We start from the raw sequence: 23,587 nt of genomic DNA on the forward strand, positions 1-23,587 counted from the left end.
CACAATTCTGTATACACTTCAGAGATTGTACTTTGGAAGAGTTTTTATCATCTTCGTTGCTGTTACTCTTGAGAATCCTCCTAATTTTTTTACTTCCTCTGAACCACGTAAATTAGTCCACAGAGAACCGAGAGAGGAAACTCTGCAAATTGCAGAGGTCCCCAACCCCCAAGGTGCAGACTGGTATCAGTCCATGGCCTTGGAAGGACTAGGCTACCAGGGCACATGAGCAGCGAGCAGGTGGTGAGTGACAAGCAAAGTGCTGCCTCCTAGCAGTGCGTTCCTATTAGGTACTAAGTCACCGCTGATCTATCAGGAGGCAGAGCTTCAATTTCAGCTCACCTCCTGCTCCGCTCATCTGTCCCAGCACAATACATGTAATGAGTTGGATTCAAACCTGTCCTCCAACAACCTACTCCTACTGCATAACAAGTCTCTCCCCCTACCCACCCGGAGAATGGTGTTCAATTGAAACTGGTCCCTGGTGTCAAAAGAGTTGGGGACCACTGCTCTACAGGGCGTTCTTTCACTCTGGTTCTCTTGCAGCCAGGGGCTACCAAGGCCCAATACTGTTCAATATATTCCTTAGTAGGGAAACTTTCATAAAGTACTAACACAAATTCTCTGAAGTCTCAAAGCATTCAGAGAAGCAGAAAAAAAAGAGAATTGTTTTGTTGATATTAATCCATTGAAGAATAACATTATGAGCTGCACAAATTTTGTACATGAATAAGTACAGAAAATGTACACACACAAACTTTCAAGACATCTGTGTATTACCCTATATTATTTGGCCATTTTTCAGTCTCTGGAAGGCAGAAGAAGAAAAAAAGTGTACTAGGCATTAAATACAACAGAAATATTGCTTTTCTCCCTGAACCAAACTGATGCGTATGGAGGCCAGTGTGGTGTAGTGGCTACAGCCTCCTAAAACCAAATGAGCAAGAAACAGTAAAGACATGTTTTAACAAAATCAATCAATAAATGTGTAGCCAAGATTTGGAAATAAGACTACAGGACTCTGGGTCTGATCCCACACAGTTCATATATTCTTAAATTGTTTTGCCCTATGAATATTCAGGCTGGCTGGATAACTTAATCAGTTTGTTACCTAGTTGCAGGACCAGCCTATGTAGCCTTGGACAAGCTGCACAATTCCAGGGCACATCCAAAAAAAGGGAATGGTGAACCATCTCGGAGTAAACCATCGCCTTCGCGAATATATCTCTGCGTCCTCTATACAGTACCTAGAAAACCCTCCAAAACCGACTTGAGAGCAAGCAATTAAATATCCAAATCTGGCAGACAGGATTCAAAATGTGGAAAAACAATTGGTCAAGATAAATAGTATAGTCTCATTTAGCCATCTGCTGCTTGTTCTACAGGATGATAATATAACAAATGACAAAATATAATGACAAAATCTGGTTTGGTGTAAAGTTATACCACGGAAACTGGATCTGTATTGTTAATACTGAATTGGTAATACTGTACTGTAATTCAGTATTGTTAATACTGAATTTGAATTAATTAAAATATGCTCCCTATGCTCCCTAGGCCACCCTTTTGCCCTGGAGAAGTCTCTGGGTGACTTGGGATATGGTGGTGATCTTTAATAATAAAAAATAATAAAAAATAGCTACTTGATCACTGCTGCTGGGATCAGGAGCACCACTGTTGATCTGGTAGTAATTTTTTTTGCTTATTAAAGGTTCGCCTCTTCCCATCCCAAGGTTCCCAAAGGCAAAGGACACCTAGGGAGCCTCAGAATTTGATGGGGGGGGGGGGAATTGAAAACTTTCAATTAGTTTGAATTAAATAATAATGGAATTGGATATCGCAGCATAGGTTTTTTGCAACAGGAGTTGGCCCAAAGACTCACATTTTGAAACAGTGTCGGTTGTGTGTGATATTAGGACAAATTTAGCTAGTTATTAACCAACACATTGCAAAGAAAGAAAACTCAAATGAAAAACACATTTTACTTCCACTCAAACTGAACATGACACACACCCCTGAGATAGCATTGTAATGAGAATTACAAAATGTAATTTATTCAGAATTGCAGGCATGCAATAAACATTAAATTAATGCATTTAGATACATTTGTAAATTATCTAATATTTATTTAGCTTATCAAGAAAAGCCAAAAGTATTTAGCCTATAACCCAACATTGTAGTGGAATTGGATTTCACAGGAAGCAGTGCAACAATGACTAACGGAATATTGCCTAAATTTAATTGTAGAAGATACAGTGGTGCCTCGCATAACGTTTTTAATTGGTTCAAAAAAAAAAACCTTATGCGAAAAAAACTTTATGCGAAACACCATTTCCCATAGAGATGCATTGGAAACCGGTTAATCCGTTCCAATAGGCACGGATTGCCGTCCTTAAGCGAAAAAACCCATAGGAAACATCGTTAAACGATACAATGTATCCTCCATTGGAATGTATTGTAGCTGACTCAATAGGTTTCAATGGCTTTGCGAAGTCAATTTTTGCAAAATTAAGTGTGTCATAAAAGGGTCAAAAATGGTTTTAAATGCTTGGATTAGCTTCTGCACCCTCTAAAACGGATGCAAAAGTTAATTTGGCTTTGATCTGACTTTTCGTTAATTAATGGTGAATTTTTTTCCCCCAACTTTTGACAGCTGTCAAAATCTGACAGCTCCATTATTTCCTATGGGAGAAGAAAAAATTCACAAAAAATTAATGAAGACTCATTTATTATTTATTTATTTATTTGATTTATATCCCGCTCATCTGGTAAATCTATACCACTCTGAGCGGCTAACAAGAACATATATACAATTATAATAAAATAAATTAAAAATCAATTAACAGAAAATGACAAAAATCATAGATAATTGCAAATAATAAATAGATAAAGGAGAGAAAAATAAATTAAGTTAGATTAGGTGCTGGCAGGAGGGAAGGCCTTGACATACAGCCATGTTTTCAGTTGAGTTTTGAATGTACCCAGCGTAGGGGCTGCGCGAATCTCAGGAGGGAGATTGTTCCAAAGGCGAGGAGCCACCGCCGAGAAGGCCCGGTTTCGTGTCTTCTCCCTCCGGGCCTCCCTCGGCGTCAGGCTCCTCAGCCTCACCTCCTGGGTCGCGCGGGTGGTCCGGGTAGAGCTTGGTGGGTGAAGGCGTTCCGCCAAGTATCGAGGTCCCAAACCGTTTAGGGCCTTATAAGTGAGCATTAAAACTTTGAAGTCAATACGGAAACGAATGGGCAGCCAATGCAGTCTAGCCAGGGTAGGAGAAATGTGATGGAATTTTCTCCCTCCGGTAAGGAGTCTGGCTGCTGCATTCTGCACCATCTGGAGTTTCCGTATCAGCCTCAAAGGTAGCCCCACGTAGAGCGCGTTGCAGTGATCTAATCTTGAGATTACGAGCGCGTGTACTAAGGTGGTGAGCGCCCCCGAGTCAAGATAGGGCCGCAGCCGGGCAATCCGCCAAAGGTGGAAAAAGGCGGAGCGGACAACCGACGCCACCTGTGTTTCCATGGTGAGCGTCGGGTCCAAATGTATGCCCAAGCTGCGGACCCCACTCACCGGAGCCAGGGTGGCCCCCCCAAACGAGAGAGAGCCAACCAAGCCACCAACCACGGGGGGGGCCCACCCTCAGGACTTCCGTCTTGTCCGGGTTCAGCCGCAGGCCATTTTCCTGCATCCATTCCAGTACAGTCCCCAGGCAGCGTTGAAGGGACAGGACGGCATCACCTGCTGTTGGTAAAAAGGAGATGTAGAGCTGGGTGTCATCAGCATACTGATGACACAGCGCTCCACACCCCCTGATGACCCCCGCTAGTGGCCTCATATAGATGTTAAATAGCATTGGGGAGATAATCGACCCCTGTGGAACCCCACAGTTGGAGTTCCACGGGGCCGAGACACTCTCCCCAAGCTGAACTCTCTGGGGACGGTCCTCCAAGAAGGAACGGAGCCAGGCTAACGCCAGGCCACCGATTCCCAACTCGGAGAGCCTCCCCAGGAGGATACCGTGGTCGACGGTATCAAAGGCCGCCGAAATATCGAGGAGGACCAGCAGAGACGTTTTGCCCCTGTCGGCCTCCCTCAGAAGGTCATCATACAGGGCGACCAATGCCGTCTCTGTCCCGTGGCGCGGCCTGAAGCCCGACTGGAATGGATCCAGGGCATCTGTTTCATCCAGGAGTGCCTGAAGCTGGTCTGCCACCACCCTCTCCACCACTTTGCTCATGAAAGAAATATTGGCGACGGGCCTGTAATTGCCAATTTCGTCCGCCGCCAAACTAGATTTCTTTCGTATGGGCCTAATGAGTGTCTCCTTGAGGGCAGATGGGAATCTGCCCTCAAGGAAAGACCCATTTATTATTGCTGTGGCCCATTCAGTTGTTTTCGGCCTGGCTGCTTTGATTAGCCAGGCCGGGCAAGGGTCCAAGGAGGAGGTGGTGGCCCGACAGCGGTCAAGCACCCTGGCCACAGAATCAGGCGTTACTGGCTGGAAAGAGTCGAAAATAACCGGGCAAGACGGAGCGCTGGACATCTCAGCTCGATTCACTGCATTTAAAAAAGGAGAGAGCTCCCGGCGGATGGCCTCCAGTTTAGATTTAAAAAATGCCGCAAATTGGTCAGGTGAAAAACTAGGGGGAGGCCCATCACCCGGACCAACTCCGGATAGGTCGCGCACTATACGGAAAAGCTCCGCCTGCTGGTTGGACGCTTCGCTTATCCGGTTAGCGAAGAATGATCTACATGCAGCCTTCACCTTATTCAGGTAAAGGTTAGTTGCGACCTTGACAGCTATCCAGTTGTTGTCCGTCGGGTTCTTCCTCCATCTACGCTCTAGCCTTCTCCTAATTCGCTTCATCGCCCGGAGCTCCAGGTTGAACCAGGGCGCCGGACGAGTTCTGCGCCGGAGAGGGCGTTTGGGCGCGATCGTGTCGACTGCCCGGGTGGCAGCGATGGACCAGCTGTCCACCAGGACGTCAACAGGAGCGCTAGCCAGGTCAGCCGTAATCCCTCTCATGGCCTCCTGGAAACCGATCGGATCCAGTAGTCTTCGAGGGCGGACCATAGAAATAGGCCCCTGCTCCCTGCGGGGGGAGAGAGCCACTGTGAGGTTAGATTTTATCAGGTGGTGATCTGACCATGACAAGGGGATAGACACAAGGTCCGTCACCATCAGACCACTCTCGCCCCAATTGGAGGAAAAAACCAGGTCTAGCGTATGGCCACCCACGTGGGTGGGGCCGTTGACATGTTGGGACATGTTCAAGGAAGCCATGGTTTCCAAGAACTCAAGAGCTGGCCCAGTAACCTCTGCCTCCGCATGCACATTGAAATCGCCCAAGACCAGAAGCCTCGGGGATCCCAACAATGCCGCGGAGACAAAGTCAGCCAGCTCCGGAAGGGAAGTGGCTGGGCCGCAGGGAGCACGGTAGCCCAGCAAAATCCCAATTCCATCCCTGGCCCCTATCGACACGTGGAGTGCCTCAGCAACTGTTCTAAATTCTTGGGTCCGTTAGAGGACCCCCTAAGTTGTGTGCAAACCTGATTTGGCTTTGATCTGAACTTTCGTTAATTTTTTGTAAATTGTTTTCTCCCCCATAGGAAAGCATGGAGCTGTCAGATTTTGACAGGTCCATTGGTTCCTATGGGCCAAAAAACAAAAATTCACAAAAAATTAACGAAACGTCAGATCAAAGCCAAATCAGGTTTGCACATGACTTAAGGGGTCCTCTAACGAATCCAAGCATTTAGAACCGTTTTGGACCCTTCTAAGACACTTTTTAAATTGAAAACAAAAAAAACGTTAAGCGAAGCAGGGGACCTAAAACCAAAAACGTTAAGCGAAGCATGGTCCCAAAAACGCTATGCGAAAATCGCCCATAGGGAAAAACGTTATACGAAGCACAATCTGCCTCTGAAAAAATAAACGTTAAGCGAAAAAAACGTTAAACGAAGCAAACGTTAAGCGAGGCACCACTGTACTGCAAACAGCAATTTGCTGCTACTTACAGACCAAAATAATTAATGCAGTTTAGACTGGAGAACCAGTTGACATCTTCTACCCATGACACTAACTTGCCTTAGCAGTTACATGAAATACTTTTCCAGAGAACTGATAGTAACTGACAGTGAATTTCGTTGTATGGGTATACTGTGTATATACTTACAATGACAATAAATTATTATTATTATTATTATTATTATTATTATTATTATTATTATTATTATTATTATTATTATTATTATTATTATTATTATTATTATTATTAACCCCCAATATGTTTAGTGGGGTTCACCTTCAAACTACAGTAATTGCCCATATACTATTCAGCGTCTTCTGGATTGGAAGTCATGTTAGGATAGTAACACAGGATCACACAACATGTGCATTACATGTGAGGAGGTAGGCTTCCCATCAAAAATACTTCAGTTTAGAAGGTTCCTGAATATGATTTTATTCAACTGGATTACCAGTATGTTTGATGTATAAAAACAATGAAGACCGTGAATTTCATCAAACAAGACAAAATCTTGAAGCAGTGTGAAAACCAGGATTTAAAACAAGAAGCTTGACTTTGTATAAGTTGCCCAGCTGACAAAATGGAAAACTCTCCCCTTGAACAACATCAAGAATTTGCTGCCTATGCAGTATGCTCTTAGTAAGATGTGAAACACGAAAGGACAACAGTGAGTGATCTGTACAGATTTATGAAGCAACAAAGTCACAGAACAAAGGTCTTTGGAACTAATGATAAGACTAATAAAACTACCAAGCAATTGCAGTAACTTCAGTCACATAATGGGGTCACCCTTGGATATCAGTGTCACAGTTTCATGCAAGAAACCTTATGACATGATTGGAAGTGACCAGAAAACAAAATAGTTTTTTGGCAAATTGACTGAGTAAGGCTCATTCCTCATACCTTCATACTTCTGCAGACGAGATCTAAGTTCACCCATCTTATACTATAAGGAAATAATTTCATTTGCTGTGTATCTCCTTAATAACAAAAAAAGACCTTTTAACTCAGATATGGGCACACTGGTACACCCTTCCTGTATCTAAACCCTTGCACACACTCCATAGACACTACAGCATTATCCCAATAGCATTCAAGCTCCATATATGCTGCATCACTAATGAGTGGCACAAAAGTACTGAAATAAAACACAAGCTGTGAGTCAACATATACAAAAAACTTACATGATGTTACAAGTTGTTATGTTACTTTATAAGAGTAATGACACTGGTGATGCTGTTGCTCAGACTGTAAGACATTATGGGTATGGGCAATACTGTTACTTCTAATCATTTATTCTAGAGAAGAAGGAAAGAAAAAGGGGAAAATAAAATAAGACAACCAAGTGATTAGCAAGCCTCCAAACACTGAAGAAAATACCTGTGAACAATTAATATTTAAAATTCTGCTGCAGTAGACTAAAAGGAATGGTGGAAGCTGGCTCAGTACACAACACAGAAAACAACCAAGGATTTTTAGAGACTTTGCAAAATTTAGCAATCGTCTTTTGCTGTAACACCTTCTGAGCAGACACTAAGTGGGAGAGGACAGGCCCCCCACCAGACGTCTGCTCAGCTTTAGTGTTCTAAACTGTGCTCTGTGGAGACACAGAACATGTGAGCCACAGAGAACAGAAAGCAGTACATGAAGCTACCAAAAGAAAAGCAAACAAGGAGAGAACAGAATTTAACAGACAGTACACCCCCATCTCAAAAAATAAAAGTCCAAGGCAGAAAAAGATTGTGCAGAGGAACAGTCTTATGCTGTACAGAAGACAGTGCAAAGAAATAAGAGGAAGATCATCAGAAATTGCTAACGATATGGCAGAGACCGTTCTTCAGAGCGATATACTCAATTCACCCAATAAAACCATGGGAGCTACTAACAGAGAAAGGGATCAAAAGAAGGAACAGAAAAAGGAACAAAAGAAAGCAAATGATCTGCTGCATCTAGTGGATATTCAGTCTTCTCTCACTGGAGCAGAGAGGAATGTGTTGTTGGTCAACAGAGCTATCCTAACCAGTGCCTCTGAAGGCTGCTGACAGAAGCCTCCTCCAGATGAAAAAAACTTCCCTCAACAGGACACAGAAAAGTAACTAAACAATGCTCAAAACAGGAAGAAGGGCCAACCTGAAATATGCAAATATCATCCAACAAATATCACCAAAAATTATAGAAGCAAAAACAACAACAACAACAAAACTCGAATTCTGATCTCAGTGCATTAAACCTGAATAAGGTTTAAGAAGGAGCACAAAGAAAATTTGTTATGTAAAAGCTAAAATATAAAACCTATGGTCTGTCTCTCTCTTCTGGCATTCTATCAAAGAGCTAAATCACATGTCAATAAGCATTCCTTCTGGCCACAAGAGCTGAAGTTAAGGGAAATGTCATGAGATTCTTGACCCATTTAAGGCTGTCACCTCTGCTGCCATGATCCTCCTGGTGCTCACTTCTTGCCAGACTTTCAGATAAAAAGAGGACTTCTGTCTAATTAAGGTGGACAGGAAGGTTAGATAAGCACCACACGGACAGTGGTGGCAAGACAGGATACTCTTTCAATCACACCAAGCCTCAGTATTGTCTCTAAAAACTCCCATTATGCTCCCAACATTTTAGATTTTCATAAAATCACACTTTCCATTATTATGCCTAGCTGCATTTCTTCCCCCGCTTTTCCTTTTCCTTTTTGTTTGTGCAAATATTCTTTTTTTGCTTCAAAATTATAATTATTCGAAACAACAGAGGAGCATTTCTGAACATCTTTTTCTGCACCAAGCAGTCTTTGCTCGTCAAGTGTTATACTTAGAAGTAATTTGTTGATATAAAGAACCTCCCCAGAGCTGCAGACAGCACATCTAAAATGCTATTAAGTACAAACTATGGACAAACTATGGTGCAAGGGTCCGGGAAACCAATAACAGCAATCACTTTCTTCTAAGGAGAGAAATAGACATAAACATTTTAAAAGAACTAATTTCCATGGCATTAAGCCAGAGGTTTGTATTTTCCAGCTCACAGGCACCATATTGGGTATCATTAAGTTGAACTAGAAGAAGAAAATGTCTTCATTAAAATGATTTTAAAAGTAACCAACAGTAAATAGCATGGAATTATGTAACACAGTTGGTAAGAAAGCTATATATTATCTTTCTGGCCATAAAATTTGTAACACATGTACAATAGGGAAAGAATCAAAAGATACAGATGTAATAATTTCTACATTATTGTCTACTGAAAACCTCCCTCACAATATTTCCTCTTAAATCAATGTACGTAATCTATATTCTGTGATCCCAGAACTGTTAAACTGAAGCAGTTAGATGACTCAAGAGCAATCTGTTAATTCATATTATAACATAACAACAAGCATTTACTGATTTGGAAAAGGCCAGAAAGGTATGTGAATATCCTATAACATAGCAGTGCTGCAGAAGTTTGTGTGACTGTCATATTTCTAAAGGAGTGCAACTCTAATTTGCAAATAAGTTGGCATATGAAGCATGGTCTATGAAATATACAAAACATGACGCTCATTTTAAGATTCCAGCTGGACGGTACTTGATTCATAATATTTACAATTCTCTATACCTGCTTCTGGAGCATCTCCGCCTGCCAGAGTTCCATTTTCTTGCTGAGCTACAAGGTTTTTCAGTATAACTTGTGTGGCCCCAAGTCTTGGCAATGTAACATGTGTGAGAAATGGCAAATTGTTTTTCTTGGCAAATGCCTGACTTGTTTCTCTTCTTTTTCGAAGAAAACCTCCTTCTGGAAACAATACAATCCACTTGCGACCACGGCTCCTGTAATATTTTTCTAGATGTTCCTGGAGAAGCACAAGTTGCTGGTCACGAAAAGCTTTTCCCTAAAATGAAAATAACAGAGATACTTAAGTAAGTTTGCCTAGAATTATAGCATCACAGTGGATGCTATGTATATACAATTATATAGCTGTGAAGGACCCAAAGAGTTGTCAAGCACAGTCACTTGCAAAGAAGAAAATCTACAGCTGATGCAACTACACAGTGGGAAAAATAGGAGTTGATCCATTGTGATTCATACCTATGGAAATCGTGTTCTCTCAGGTGAATTCACTGTAACTGTCTGGTTTGCAGGTATGAGCAGGGGCAGAGGCAGATAGCTCAGCTTACACTCTGCTCCCAGCAGCAGAAACTGCCTTAATAAAGTGCTAATTGCAATTCCCGTATCTTTCACACTTTCTTGTTTTAAAAAATGGCCACCTAACTGAAAACCTGTTCAAGCACTGAGGTGAAACTTTTGCTGAGATGAAACTGCTTTGCTTTTGCTTTCAAAAATTCGAGTCAATTTTATTTTTTTAAACAGAAATTTCCAAAGCAGATTATCTTGCTGAACTTGACTGGGGAAAAAAGAAAGAACAGATTACTTACACATGATTGCAGTGCTTTGAGTGGGCATCTGTGAATTCATATGAATGGTCAGTTCTGTACCTGCACAGACATCCATGGAATCTTCCAGAGCCTAGGAAAAAAGTTATTAGCCCCACCCTATCACTTAACACTATGGGAGGCAGTGGAAGATAGGAGGGCCTGGCGTGCTTTGGTCCATGGGGTCACGAAAAGTCGGACATGACTAAACGACTAGACGACGACGATCACTTAACACAAGGGACGTGGTGGTGCTGCGGGCTAAACTGCAGAAGCCTTTGTGTGCTGCAGGGTCAGAAGACCAGCAGTCGTAAGATCAAATCCACGCGACGGAGTGAGCTCCCGTCGCTTTGCCCCAGCTCCTCGCCAACCTAGCAGTTCGAAAGCATGTAAATGCAAGTAGATAAATAGGTACCATCTCAGTGGGAAGGTAAACTGTGTTCTGTGTATAGCCACACTGGCCATGTGACAATGGAAACTGTTTTCAGACAAACGCTGGCTCTAGAGCTTGGAAACGGGGATGAGCACCGCCCCCTTGAGTCGAACACGACTGACTAAAATGTCAAGGGGAACCTTTACCTTTACCTTATCACTTAACACATGCTCTTCTATCTAACAGTTAACTCCAGTTCCCATATCTACTGCTGTATCAGACTCCATGAATGACAAACAGAAGGGCAGTGGAATGGGTTGTGTGAATTCACAGATTACCAAAGAACTATTTAAAAGTAACCTGCCTCTCTTTGTGGTCTCTGTGATTCATACTAATTGATGACTAACAAGCTCATTCACCAGCCAGCAGGATCTCATGTCAATACTGATGAGATCACTGCTTGACCAAAGGAAGCACCTAGTTTTATGTCCACTGCTTGATGAAAGTCAGGGGTGGAGACCATATGGCTGCCATATAGCTATCATTTATCTGAACTCCCTTTTAAAGAGACTATAAAGACAGCAAGCACCCTAGCAGAGTGTCCCTTTAAGGAATGTAACACAGGTTCTCTTCCCAACTAGTAAGACAAAGTTATATGATTTACGAGCCACTGGGACATCCTCTGTGAGGAAACATGCATGATGCCTTGCCAATTCCTTTGGTAGTAGGCAAACAGCTTATTATTTTTTTCCAAAAGCTTTGGTTCTCAACACATAGAAAGCTGGAGCTCTATGAACATCTAGCATATGCAATAATCTTTCTAAGTTGATAGTAGAGTTTGGAAAAAAAAAAAAGTCAGCAACACCAGAGGTTGAATGGTGTGAAAATCAGTTATGATCTTAGGAAGAAAAGGCACATCTGTTGTAAGAACCACCTTATCTCTGAAGAATTGTAGAGAGGGAGGATTGCAGCATAACACCCCCAGCTCACTCACCCACTGGCCAATGTAATAGCAAACAAAAAAGTTGTTTTGTATGTTAAGAGTCATAGATCAGAAGTTGCCATCAGTTCAAACAGAGTTTTAGTCAACGGAGAAAGAACCAAAGGCAGAGACTATGAAGGTAATGGAGCTCTAATGTCCGGGTAGAGATCCATAAGCCTTTTAGGAATCTTTTTAATGTTTCATTTTTGAAAACTGTAATGCCAGTGAATCTTGTTTTTGATTTGTAAGAGAAAGACCCTTAGTGAAGAGTGAGACAGTCCCTTTTCTTTCAGGTGTAGAAGGAAACACGGCAATCAAACCCCACCATTGGGTTAGGATTATTACATTCACCTTATTCTGAGGCAGCTTCACAATCACTCTGCAAAGCACTGGAAAGGGAGGGAAGAGGTAAACTAACTTTTTGGTCCATGAAACTGTGGAAGCATCTCCCAGAGATTTTTTTCCCCGTGATCTGCTCAGAATCCAAATTTTGGACATTTCATATTTCTTGGATGTCCTGTTTGGGTTTGGCCCCAGCAGCTGCATATGCTTTGGAATATTCAAGGGGCTAATTCCTACTTGTACATCTTTGCAGTTCATCAGCTCATCAAGTCCACTATCTGCTTGTCTTCTCCCACAATATGGATAGAAATTGGATATATATATACACCTCTCAACACATCACTCCCACAACACAGAAAAGTACAGGAGAGTCAACAACTGTATGCTTCCTCGCTTACATAAAACACTGCTGTAGAGTTATCCATGGCTCTTTGTACCACCTCTCTTCGGATAAGTGGTCCAAAGACTTTGGATCTGTGTCCCTTTGCTGTGTGCATCCCATCCCAATGTCTGATTCCTGTGATATTTCTGGAAGTCACAGTGATTCTGGAAAAGATATATTTTCATCTTCTGTGTCTGTGGAATTGTGTTGTATTTTTTTTTCTTTTGTAGGTTTAGATTTTGGTTTCAAATGAACACCCATTTCCAGGACAGGCAAGTAATCTCTAGTTTTAAATGTTTTCCCTGTTTGTTTGTTTTTTGTTCTGTTTGATGTGTTTTTGAACTGGTCTGTAGAGCATGGTCAACAGTTCGGTTTTTTTTTTCAGAGAGCGAAAATCAGGACTCCTGTGCGGATGAGTCCAGTTCCTGAGATACTGCCACTGTTGAAGATGAAGAACTCAATCAAACAGGTAAGTGGTGTTTGCATTTCTCTTAATTTGGTTACAGAGATACTTGGAATGGAGTCTCGACACTGAGAAGATTTTTGGGGCTGAGTACTGTGTGCTAGAGGCCCTGGCATTGTCTGTATCTGTATTCCTCAACTTTGACTGTCAATGTTAAGGTGCCTTTGGTGTTGGATGCTTTTGAGTCAGCTTTGAGGTGCAGGATCACTCCCTGATATTTTATTCCGTGGTGGTGAATGTGTAAGAGGTGGAAAGGCACTGGGAGAAAGACAGAGCTTCTCTGATAGACAAATTCTTCCTTTTCTTTTAGCTGTGAGGTTAAGGGCTGTGGAGTCAGAGGACGGATCATGACCAATGCAAGGTGTCTTCCTTATTTGCTTGCACCCTTCGTCTTTTTTAGTTGCATCTTTTCTGCGAGAGGTCTCTTCCTTTTCTTTAATACTGATGGCCAATGTCAGTTTTCACATGGATAGTGTCAAAGCTGTGTCTTTTGAAGGTGAAGGTGACTCTCCAAATGCCTGCACAACCAACTCCTCTTGGAAATTCAAAATTGTATCAGTCTACGTAGGCTCTATAAGAGTGGATGTTGTGGGGGGTTTGCACATTGATGCTGATGGTTTCATGGGCTCTTTTGAGATAGTGTCAATCACAGACGGAGATATTTCCAGAGTTACGACTGAAGTCTCTTTTATTGCAACTTTTGTAAATTTCTTATAAAATTGGCTGGACTGTGCCTGATGACTTTCTCTGACGCAGAGGCACTTGAAATGTCTGCCCATGGAGTTAAACGTTAGGTGGAAGAGCATGTGCTAATTGACAGGGTAGGGCTAACAAATTTTCCCCAGACTCTGGAAGATTCTAAGGACATCTGTGCAGGCACAGGACAATCCATTCATGTGAATCAAAGTGTCTTTATTTCAGCTACATAAACAACAGCATTTATCTCTGAATAGTCAAAAGAGGGAATTATATCCAAATACAGTGGGGTCATGACTTAAGAACGGCTCGAGTTAAGAACATTTTGACTTAAGAACCACTCTCATAGGAAAATATTGACTTGACTTAAGTACTTAGATTTGAGTTAAGAACTGAAAAAAACCCACGTGGGAGGCAGGGAAAGTGCAAAATGTGAACTTTCAGTTAACTGTTGGCCAGTGAAAAGGGTGCCTGTCTGCTTCCTCACTCCTCCCAGCGTTTAGAGAGTGGATTGGGAGACAGTCTTCAGACTGCCTGGAACTGGACTGCCTGGACTGTATTTTCCCTGCCTTCCCTGAACCTTTCCTGACCTAAGAAAAAAAGAAACAAAATATCCCCCTCTAGTGGTCAAAGGCAGAATAGCAGCTTCCCATTAGTTTCTATGGACGGAAAAGAGCAGATACAGATCAAATGGTTTTCAATGCATTCCTATGGGAAATGCAGATTTGACCTGCAAACTTTTTGACTTGAGAACCGCCTTCCAATACGGATTAAGTTCTCAAGTCAAGACCCCACTGTATTTAAAAAATGTGACTAGTTCTGTAACCCTGTACTCCATAAGTTGCTGATCTAGTAATTAGATGAAGTCATTTACCATAAAAGATTCAGAAACTACTGAAACTGTCAGACCTGAGAATCTGCCTATTTCACTACTCCACAAAGGAAAATTATAAATATACAGTATATAAAGTTTATTGTACAATGAAACATTGTACAAACTGTACATTTCTACAAGAACCTCAACCAGTAGATTGTTCCACCAGTGTCACCATAGCTCTTGTCTTGCTCCCCATGTGTCCCTCTCTCCAATTCTCCTTTTCATACTCCATAATCTTCAAACAATAGTTCAAATGACAAACAATTTGCTCACTGCTGAAGTCCTCTGTAGAAGTTTTTTTATAAACTAAGGCTACCAATTATAGGAAATCACACAACTAAACATGAAAAACTGATTAAGTCACTAGTACATTTCAACTATTACCTGTCTTATAAAGAAATCTCCATGAATTAGAGATACTATTCCAAAGTTAGTATATTTAAAAATATGATCCATCAGCCACATCATCTGTCGAACAACCTGGAAAAGTTCAGATAAGAACCTGTCAGTTCATTCTGCATACAAAGAAAAACAATTTCAGAGGCAGGTTGCTTTATTTAATGTTATAATTTGTGTGTGTGAATGTTTCACAACAAATGTACACAAGTGGGCAGAAATCCATTTCTTACTAAGGAAAACATTGAATATAAATGCTATTGTTTAAAAATATTGTACACAAATGTTACCACTAAGAGCCTACCAACTTTTGCATTATGTGCCATCAAGTCACAAGCAATCTATAGCTACCCTAATAGTGGTCTCATGGTGAGACATTTAAGAAGTGTTTTTACCATTACCACAACCACCCTGGTGAGTTTTCCATAATAATAATAATAATAATAATTTATTGTCATTGTAAGTATATACACATACAACGAAATTCACATGGTCAAACAGGGAGTTGAACCCAGGTCTCCTGAGTCGTAATCCGTTACCCTATCCACTAAATCACATTAACTACTTTATCTCAGCTTTTATCAAGTGTTCATTTTCAGGAGCACATATTATTTCCACCCCACAACCGAGATCTTCACAACTTTTTAATTTTTTTTAAAAAAATCTAAATGTTTTTAACTGCAACAACCCACTTTCTCTTGATGCTCTCTGCAAGTGTAAGGCCAATCATGCTGTGATTGTTCCCAACAAGCAGGCCCTATCAGATGACTTGTGCAACACATTTGCTTTCACAACCAGTGTGAAACTGGGCATGTGAAGAGGGTGGAAGAAACAAGGCTGCTTTTCTTAATCACATAAGTGAATACGGTTCTGGTTTATGTATTTATGGAGTCCTTTTTTTTTTACCAGTGGAATATTTTCTTGAGTTCATGCTTCCTTTCTTGTAAGAGAGGCAGCTAGCATAAAAAGGGGGAAACTAAAGAGAAAACTGACTTCCCCCAACAAATATATGTTAATTGTATTCTTGTTTACAATTGCCGCCCAGAGTAGACTTTTGGTCTAGATGGGTGAGGTAGAAATCTAATAAAATAAATAAATTGTGCTGCTTTAGAAGAAGTAGGTGTTCAACTTAGATTTAATTTTAAAGAACTTGCAAAGACGTACACTACTGGCAGGGACTTCTGGAATATTAAAATTCTGAAAAAGGGTAAAATAAAATAAAAGCTAAACACTTCCCTCATTTTTCTTCCATTATACTGCCTCAATCTGTATTTTCAGATTTTATATCATGTTTGCAGCAACTTTGAACATACCAGGCAAAATGCTGTTAGTTACAACTGCAGGCATAACAAAAAGGGAGTAACTTCTGGAGGTGCATTGTCTAAAATTAAGAAATCACCATAGACATTACATAATGCATGTCACCTACTACTATGATTTTTTACTTTGAGGCAACACGTCTCCAGAAATGACACCACTTGGGTTAGGCCTAACTATAATCCCCACCAGATTCTGGTCACTAATTTCGTCCCTAGAAGCACTGTCAGATCATTAAAAGCATGAAGACCACATTAGTGTATGTTTCAATGACTGTAGTTTGAGAAGAGGTAACTGTGTTAGTCTGTGCTAAAATATCAGGCCAAAAACAAATTTACAGAGTGAGCATCCAGTTTTAAATTATTATTCAAGAAATCTATTAAGCTGTTTCATCCCAGTATATCTACAAATAATTATAAATGCACCAGCATTATATAGTACATAAAATATCATTTTAATATTGATTTTCCTGCCATTAGTATTATATTTTTAAAAAGTTCACACTTCTTTTTAAATAGATATGCAAAAGTATGGCCTTAGTTAAAAAAATAAGAATGAAATCTAGTGTTCCCAGGTTTTAAGGTCAAATCAATCTTCAGTTAGAAATATCCTCAGGAGTAAGACCCACTGGGAGTACAGTATTGTCTGCTGACCAGATTTCATGATCAAAATTGAAGACAATGGGAAGTGCACCACCTCCTTCTTGTCAACTACAGAAAGAAGTGAAACAGAAAGAAAAGGACTAACTTAAGGACTAACTGCTATATTTTAATGTGAACTTTTGTGGACAAGTCCACTTTTTCAGACATAAGAGTGGTTCTAACATCAGATTTAAGGTCAGATTAAGATAACTTTATAATGAATATAGGGCAATGGAATGTGTTCAATTTGTCAGCCACCAATCACCAGTAAATAAAAGCAAAAGCAAGAATGACTGATGTACTTGAATGACTAACACATTTTGCTCTGTTACTGAGTACTATTTGGTATACAATTTTCAATTTAAACAATAGTATTAACAATAGTATACACTAATACAGCATACCGTGCCTTTGTCCTGAAGGCACATCATTAGAGTGCAAACATCCCCTGTTGATTGATGGTTCACCAGCATCACAGCTTCGTCTTCTGAGATTGTTTTAACATCATCTCCCCATTCCACAACTATTTTAAAAAGAAAGAAAGAAACCACTTAAGCAAAATTTCCTTAAACACAATGGAAATAGTCTCATTTTCAATCATAACCCGTTAACATCCAAAAGAAGGGCCAGTGGGCCAAATTCATTTGTACATTTAGAAGAGCTAGCAACAGCTAGAATTGCTATTAACTTGGAACATTCTCAATCTCTCTTGCTCAACTTGCTTACAAAGAATCAAATTTATATCCCTCTTATTTCATCCTTCAACCAACATTCAATTGTGGCTACTTTCAAATGTAGGGACTGTAAGGATAATGCATACAAAAACATTGAATTTATTAAGCTGATATTTAATTTGAACTTTATTAACATTTTAATTATTTAACCTGTATGGAGACATGGTGATCAGTGGAGACCAGAAAGAAAGTGAAGCAAGAGTATAGAATAATCTTAGAATAACAATAACAATAATCTCAGAACTGCAGAGTTGAAAGGAATCTTATGGATCATTGAGTCCAGCCACAAGTCAAGGAGGCACAGGGCAGAATCAAACTAGCAACCTCTAGCTCTGCAGCCAGGAAACTAAACCACTGAGCTAGATGAATATGAACAAATGTAGTTAATGTACCTCATTCAGCTCACAATTAAAGTACAAAGCATTAAAACAAGGGCTTCCTTAGTTACAAGAAGGAAAGGAGAAGAAATATACATGAAAGAGGTCTGGGAGCATGCTCTAAGCATAAGCAACAGCAGGTGAAAACAGAAGCTGCCACTTAAGCGAGAGGGATTAAAATAACAGATGATGGTAGAATTGACAATCTTAATAATAATACTAAATAAATTATAATTATCTATTATCATTTTAATCCACCTAATAAAAAAAGTTCTGTGGACAATGCAATAGAAAAGAATAGGAAAATAAGTACAGTAAATACTGTAGTACCAAAAAACCTAAAATGCTTGAGAAAAAAGGTCACTGGCACAGGTAAGGCTCTTTGGGGAGAACAACTACTACTGGAGAGAGAAAAAAAAATTGGCTACAGAACTGAGGAGCATTTTACAATGCTAATGCTGTGATAACATATTTTATTTTAATTGTATTTTAATTGTTGTAAGCTGCCCAGAGACCTTTGGGTAGAGTGGGTGGCATATTAAATAAATAAATATTCTGAACTAAAGGCTTAGGCCAGTATCCTGTGCAATATTTACATCAGTGGTGCTCCAACTGCAGAAGCAGCCTTGGTGATCTAATAGTGTCTATCATCTGCTGGGTCACACAACCAGCATCTCATCAAATCATGGCAGTAGCTTCTACAGTTGATATATGTAAACTCCGCACAGAATACTGGCTCTAGAGTTTAAACTCACTGGCGAAAGAAAATCAGAAGCATTAAAATTCTTGATTTCATGAACAATAAGAGTGATTCAGCAGGAAGAATGGGCAGAACTCCAACATTTTATTATATGATGTTATAGAATTAATAATGCTGCAGTGCTGGCTGCAATAATAGGTAATGACTACACTTTTGGGGTGCTTTAATTAAGCTTTCCTGACAAAAGAACAGATCACTTTTTTTCACACATTTTAAGGGGATAACCATGTTTGTCCGTTGTATGCAAAACAAACAATGAGTCTAGCAGTACCTAAAAAAACTAAAAAAGGTTTAACTGCCATAAGCTTTTGTGGGCTGTAGTGCACAAAAACTTTTCCCCAAATATATGTATTTTGTTTTTAAGTTGCATTCCTAGCCACCACCGAAACCTGGGCATCCAGGCTCAGAGATTAAGTTTCAGTTTACAGTATTTGCCTTCATCCACTCCATTATTGATGCCAGACATTGTTCTAGAACAGAAACAGCTTCCTTGGATTTAGATGGCAAGAAGAGACAGAGCTCAGTGTCATCCGCATACTGGTGACATGAAACCCCAAAACTTTGGACATCCTCTCCCAGTGCTTTCATGTAGATGTTAAATAGCACAGGGGACAAAAAAACAACCTTGAGGGACACCACAGACCAATGACCAGGGTTCCCCTGGCACTACCCTCTTGCTATACAGCAGCAAATATAGATGCTTTACATCTGTGCCTAACTCAATACTGGTTTCAATCTCCTTCATTGCCTAGGAACACTGTTTCTCAGCAAATCAAATAAGAAGCATCTGTCTATTCTTACCACAGTCAGAGAAAAAAAAACCTGATAACTCTTTGTGAAAGAATCTGAAGCTGGGAATAGGATCAGGCAATGCTAACTCTGGGAGGGTAGAATAACTTTTATTGAGAGTTTTGGTTTTACCTCTGACTTTTTTCAATTATGAGGAATTGATGACTATTTTATTTCCTGAAATGTAACTATGTAAGATAGTTCAGACAGCATTTTTAAATAACATTGGTGTTCTGTTCTGATATAACTGCCCCACATATACATACATACATACATACATACATACACACACACACACACACACACACACACACACACACACACACACACAACAAAACAAGTATCAGTCTGTTGTAACAAAAACAGTAGAATCAAATGGAGTCTCAAGAAACCTGAAATCTGGAGATAATTATATATTATATAATCTCAGATATTTATAGAGTGAATTTTTGTGGACTGGATTCTACTTCATCAGATCCAATGGGGACCCTCATCAGCAATAATTACTGTACTACACTACAGTGGACCCTTGACTCACAGAATTAATCCATATTGGAACGGTGGCTGCAGGTCGAAAAGTCTGTAGGTCGAGGTTCCATTGACCTACAATGCACTGAAAACTGATTAATCTGTAACCGGCTATTTTTTGTTCCATTTTTTTCCCAGTCTGTAGGTCGATTCTCCAGCTGCAAGTTGAACCTAAATTTTGTGGCCAGAGAAGTCTGTAACTCAAAAAGTCTGTAAGTCGAGCCGTCTGTAAGTCGAGGGTCCACTGTATATGAAAACACATGAATTACTGTACATTTAAATTTGTCTGGATTCCAAGTTCATAGTGTCCCTATGGCAAGAAAAATAAACATGATTTAGGAGATGTTTTTGTGCTTCTGCGTTCTCCCCTAAAGTTAAAATACTGAATACCCCAATGTAGCCCACACTGCCTCTCTTTAAAGAATCTAATCTGTCTGGGTAGATGCAAAGCATCTATCTCCTCCACCCCAAAACTTTGTGAGGAAATTGTACATTGAAGAGGACAGAACAACTCCCCACTGAATCAAGCCAGGTGCATGTCTCCCTCTCATCAATGGGAAAGTACATGGGAAAATAGAAGAGTCTGCTCTGTGTATGCCCATGGGCAGAAATTCCCAGAAGAAATAGGAAGACAGGGCAGAGTTTGTGTGAACTGGCAACCATACAAAGACAGAGCAATCAAGTGGCTAATGGAGTAATATGGAGTCCCTCTTTATGTCCTACAATGGCAATATATTTCCATTAAATCATAACAGCTGGAATACAATTTGGAAGGCATCTCAGTCAATTCCTTCCTTAAAAACAAGCTCTGTAAAGCAGGATAAATTACGACATTGGTGAGCAACTTTAGTGGGTTGCAAGGGCCAACTCTTCCCCTGACCAACAGTAGCTACACCATCCCCTCTTAATAAAACTGGATGTTGCCAGAAGTTTATGTCTGGTTTGATCCCACCCTTTTCACCATTAAAAAAAGGCAAATAAAACAAATACACATGGTTCTCCTTAGCTTTAAGAAGAAATGAACTTCTCTTAAGGAGATATTTAACAAACAAACAAAAAAAATTTATGGGTGACAACAGGCTCAGTGGGCTGCAAAATGGGTGCTGGTCACTTGTACCCTGTGTGCCATGTACAATCTACCTCTGAACTGCAGCATCCTTGACCCTTGGTTATTTAGTCTTCGCTTAACTATCTTCAATTTTAAGTTTTGGGTTATTTTTTAAAAACATATTATCTCCAGATTTCAGGTTTCTTAAATGCTATGTGGACGGGAAGAGGGGCTGTACCTCTACTGTTTTTTAAACATTATCCTGGAATGCTCTTACATATTTTAGCACTCTTTAAACAGCATTTGCAGAAGAGGTTGTATAAAGAGAAAAGGGTTGGTGATTAATCACCTTCCCTTTTCTTCTTTTCTATTTTATAGGCAGCATAAAGGTTAAATCAATCAATCAATCATCATCATCCCCCTAGTATTTTGCTGCTGTTGTTATGTGTCATCAAGTCAGAACCAACTTATAGTCACTTTTAACAGGGTTTCCCAGATAAACAAGAAATTTAAGATATGGTTTTTCCAGTTCTACCCCACTCCCCCATTCATTTTCATAGTCGAGCAGAGATTTGAACCCAGGTTATCACCCTATCCCAATGTTTCCCAGTCTAAGAGTTGTGACTCCCCAAGTGGGTCTCAAAGTGTTTTTCTGGGAGGTTGTTTGGTCAACCTATATGTATTGTAGCTCTTGTTAAATAATTTATTTCCTCACCTTTTGGATAATAAACTTAGTGTGCATGTGCATATATGAGAAACAAGCCCTTTGAAGGAGAAAGAAGCCTCTACTTTCTGACAAGAGATGACTTCCCCCCATTAAAAGTGTCTTTTTATGCAAACATGATGGGGGGGCGCAGGTTACTTGGCTGTTTATAAAAGGGAATCGCGACTCAAAAAATGTTGGGAAACACTGCTCTATGCACCACACCGTACTGCGTATCTCAAGATGGTCACATAATCTTGCCATGTCACTCAGCTTAGACTTGAATCTTTTAAAGATGCCAGAGTTGAGGATAAGAATGTTCAGCAGGACAAACTCTAGTCTTTATCAGAAACAATAACAATGGAAACCTAGTTTACCACTTCATGCTATAAAGGTTAATCACTCTGTCTTGGGCAATTTTTATGTTATTTCTGTCTACCTGGCCTTTCATCCTTTGTCCCACCTTTAAGATGCATGAGTAAAGTTCAACATTTAATCACAAATATAAGCTAAAGGTTTCAGAGGAATTTCTCAGAACAGTAACTGACTGGAAACTTGTGATGTGCGTACTCTCTTCTCAATACAATACTACATAAGAAACTAAACATGTCAACAGTAGTCCATATATATTAGGTGTGTGGGTGTGTGTGTGTGTACACGCACATACGCACACACACAGAGGATGGAACCCTGCCGAACAATTTTATGCCACACAACTCAGACAATACAATCATCCATGGGATTTTGGGGAAATCAGAACTTTGCTATCCTCACTCTGGCAGCAATTTTCCAACACTAAAGTACTCTCCTCCCATTCTGTGGCTCCCAAAGTCTTCCCTAGGATGAAAAGAATCCTTAGGGATCCCTAGAAGCAGGCGGGAAGGGTATAAGGAACCTTTGTTTCCCCAAAATGGCTGCAGATGATAACATACTAATTACATGGTATAAAGCTGCACAATAAGATTCTGGCCACTCTTTTCAAATCTGACTGCACAGCATAGGTTAGAAACCAAAGCTACTACTAACAGTGAAATCAAAGACAGGGATGGTAGACACACACGGTCCTTGAGATTATGTTGGATCGTTTCTCCCATAAAGATTCATTGCTACTTGCAGGCTGATGAGAATTGCAGCCCAACAACATCTGAAAGACCAAACATTCTCAGTTCCAGATCTAAGGCCACAGCTCTTCAGGAACAATAAAGAATCAAGTAGCAGCATAATCATTAGCAAATATATTGTGCATTCTGTACATTATTACACCTCATCCCATTTATTTTAAAATAATTTAATATTGTATATTTCTGTAGAACCACCTTCTGCATGCTACTTTTATAACGAACATAATAAACAATATAAATCAACACGAAGATTTATCAACAGATCAGAACATAGTGAAATAGTACATAGGGTCTTTTACTGTTTCTATCACAGGAAAAAAGAATGGGAGAAATTATTTCATTCAACCACGTCCACTCAAGTAATATTTTGTTTCTCTGAACTTGAGTCACAGCATGGCATGTTAGTGTAGTGTATGAGAGAAACTGGGATGAGGCTAGCAATGCCTGCAGACAAATGCAAAATTAGCAACAGATCTCCAGATGACTCAAAATATGGACTAACATCACATGCTACAGAAGCAAGTCAGAGAAAAAGAATACATGATAAGTGTGTTTAAAGGGAACCCAAACCAAACTCAGTTGTCTATTGTGGTCAATGTCAACATCTGAGCATATACACTGTGAAACTTTAC

At 40.1% G+C, this 23,587-nt stretch overlaps 1 protein-coding gene and 1 long non-coding RNA gene across 4 annotated transcripts in view; one reads left to right on the plus strand and one right to left on the minus strand.

The window, feature by feature from the left end:
- The window catches only part of LPGAT1 (lysophosphatidylglycerol acyltransferase 1), a 90,718-nt gene that overhangs the window by 23,491 nt on the left and 43,640 nt on the right, over positions 1–23,587 (minus strand). For all 3 annotated transcript variants that reach the window (XM_020794662.3, XM_072990034.2, XM_078382938.1), the window contains 3 exons: positions 17,300–17,418; positions 14,926–15,021; positions 9,612–9,885 (listed from right to left, as the gene is read on the minus strand). In XM_020794662.3, the coding sequence (XP_020650321.1) occupies positions 9,612–9,885; positions 14,926–15,021; positions 17,300–17,418 (489 nt within the window). The remainder of the gene's footprint in view (positions 1–9,611; positions 9,886–14,925; positions 15,022–17,299; positions 17,419–23,587) is intronic.
- Positions 1–23,587, plus strand: part of LOC144585776 (uncharacterized) — a 78,851-nt gene that overhangs the window by 1,210 nt on the left and 54,054 nt on the right. The window lies entirely within an intron of this gene.

This window comes from Pogona vitticeps, chromosome 1 (assembly GCF_051106095.1).
Source record: "Pogona vitticeps strain Pit_001003342236 chromosome 1, PviZW2.1, whole genome shotgun sequence".
Lineage (NCBI taxonomy): Eukaryota > Metazoa > Chordata > Lepidosauria > Squamata > Agamidae > Pogona > Pogona vitticeps.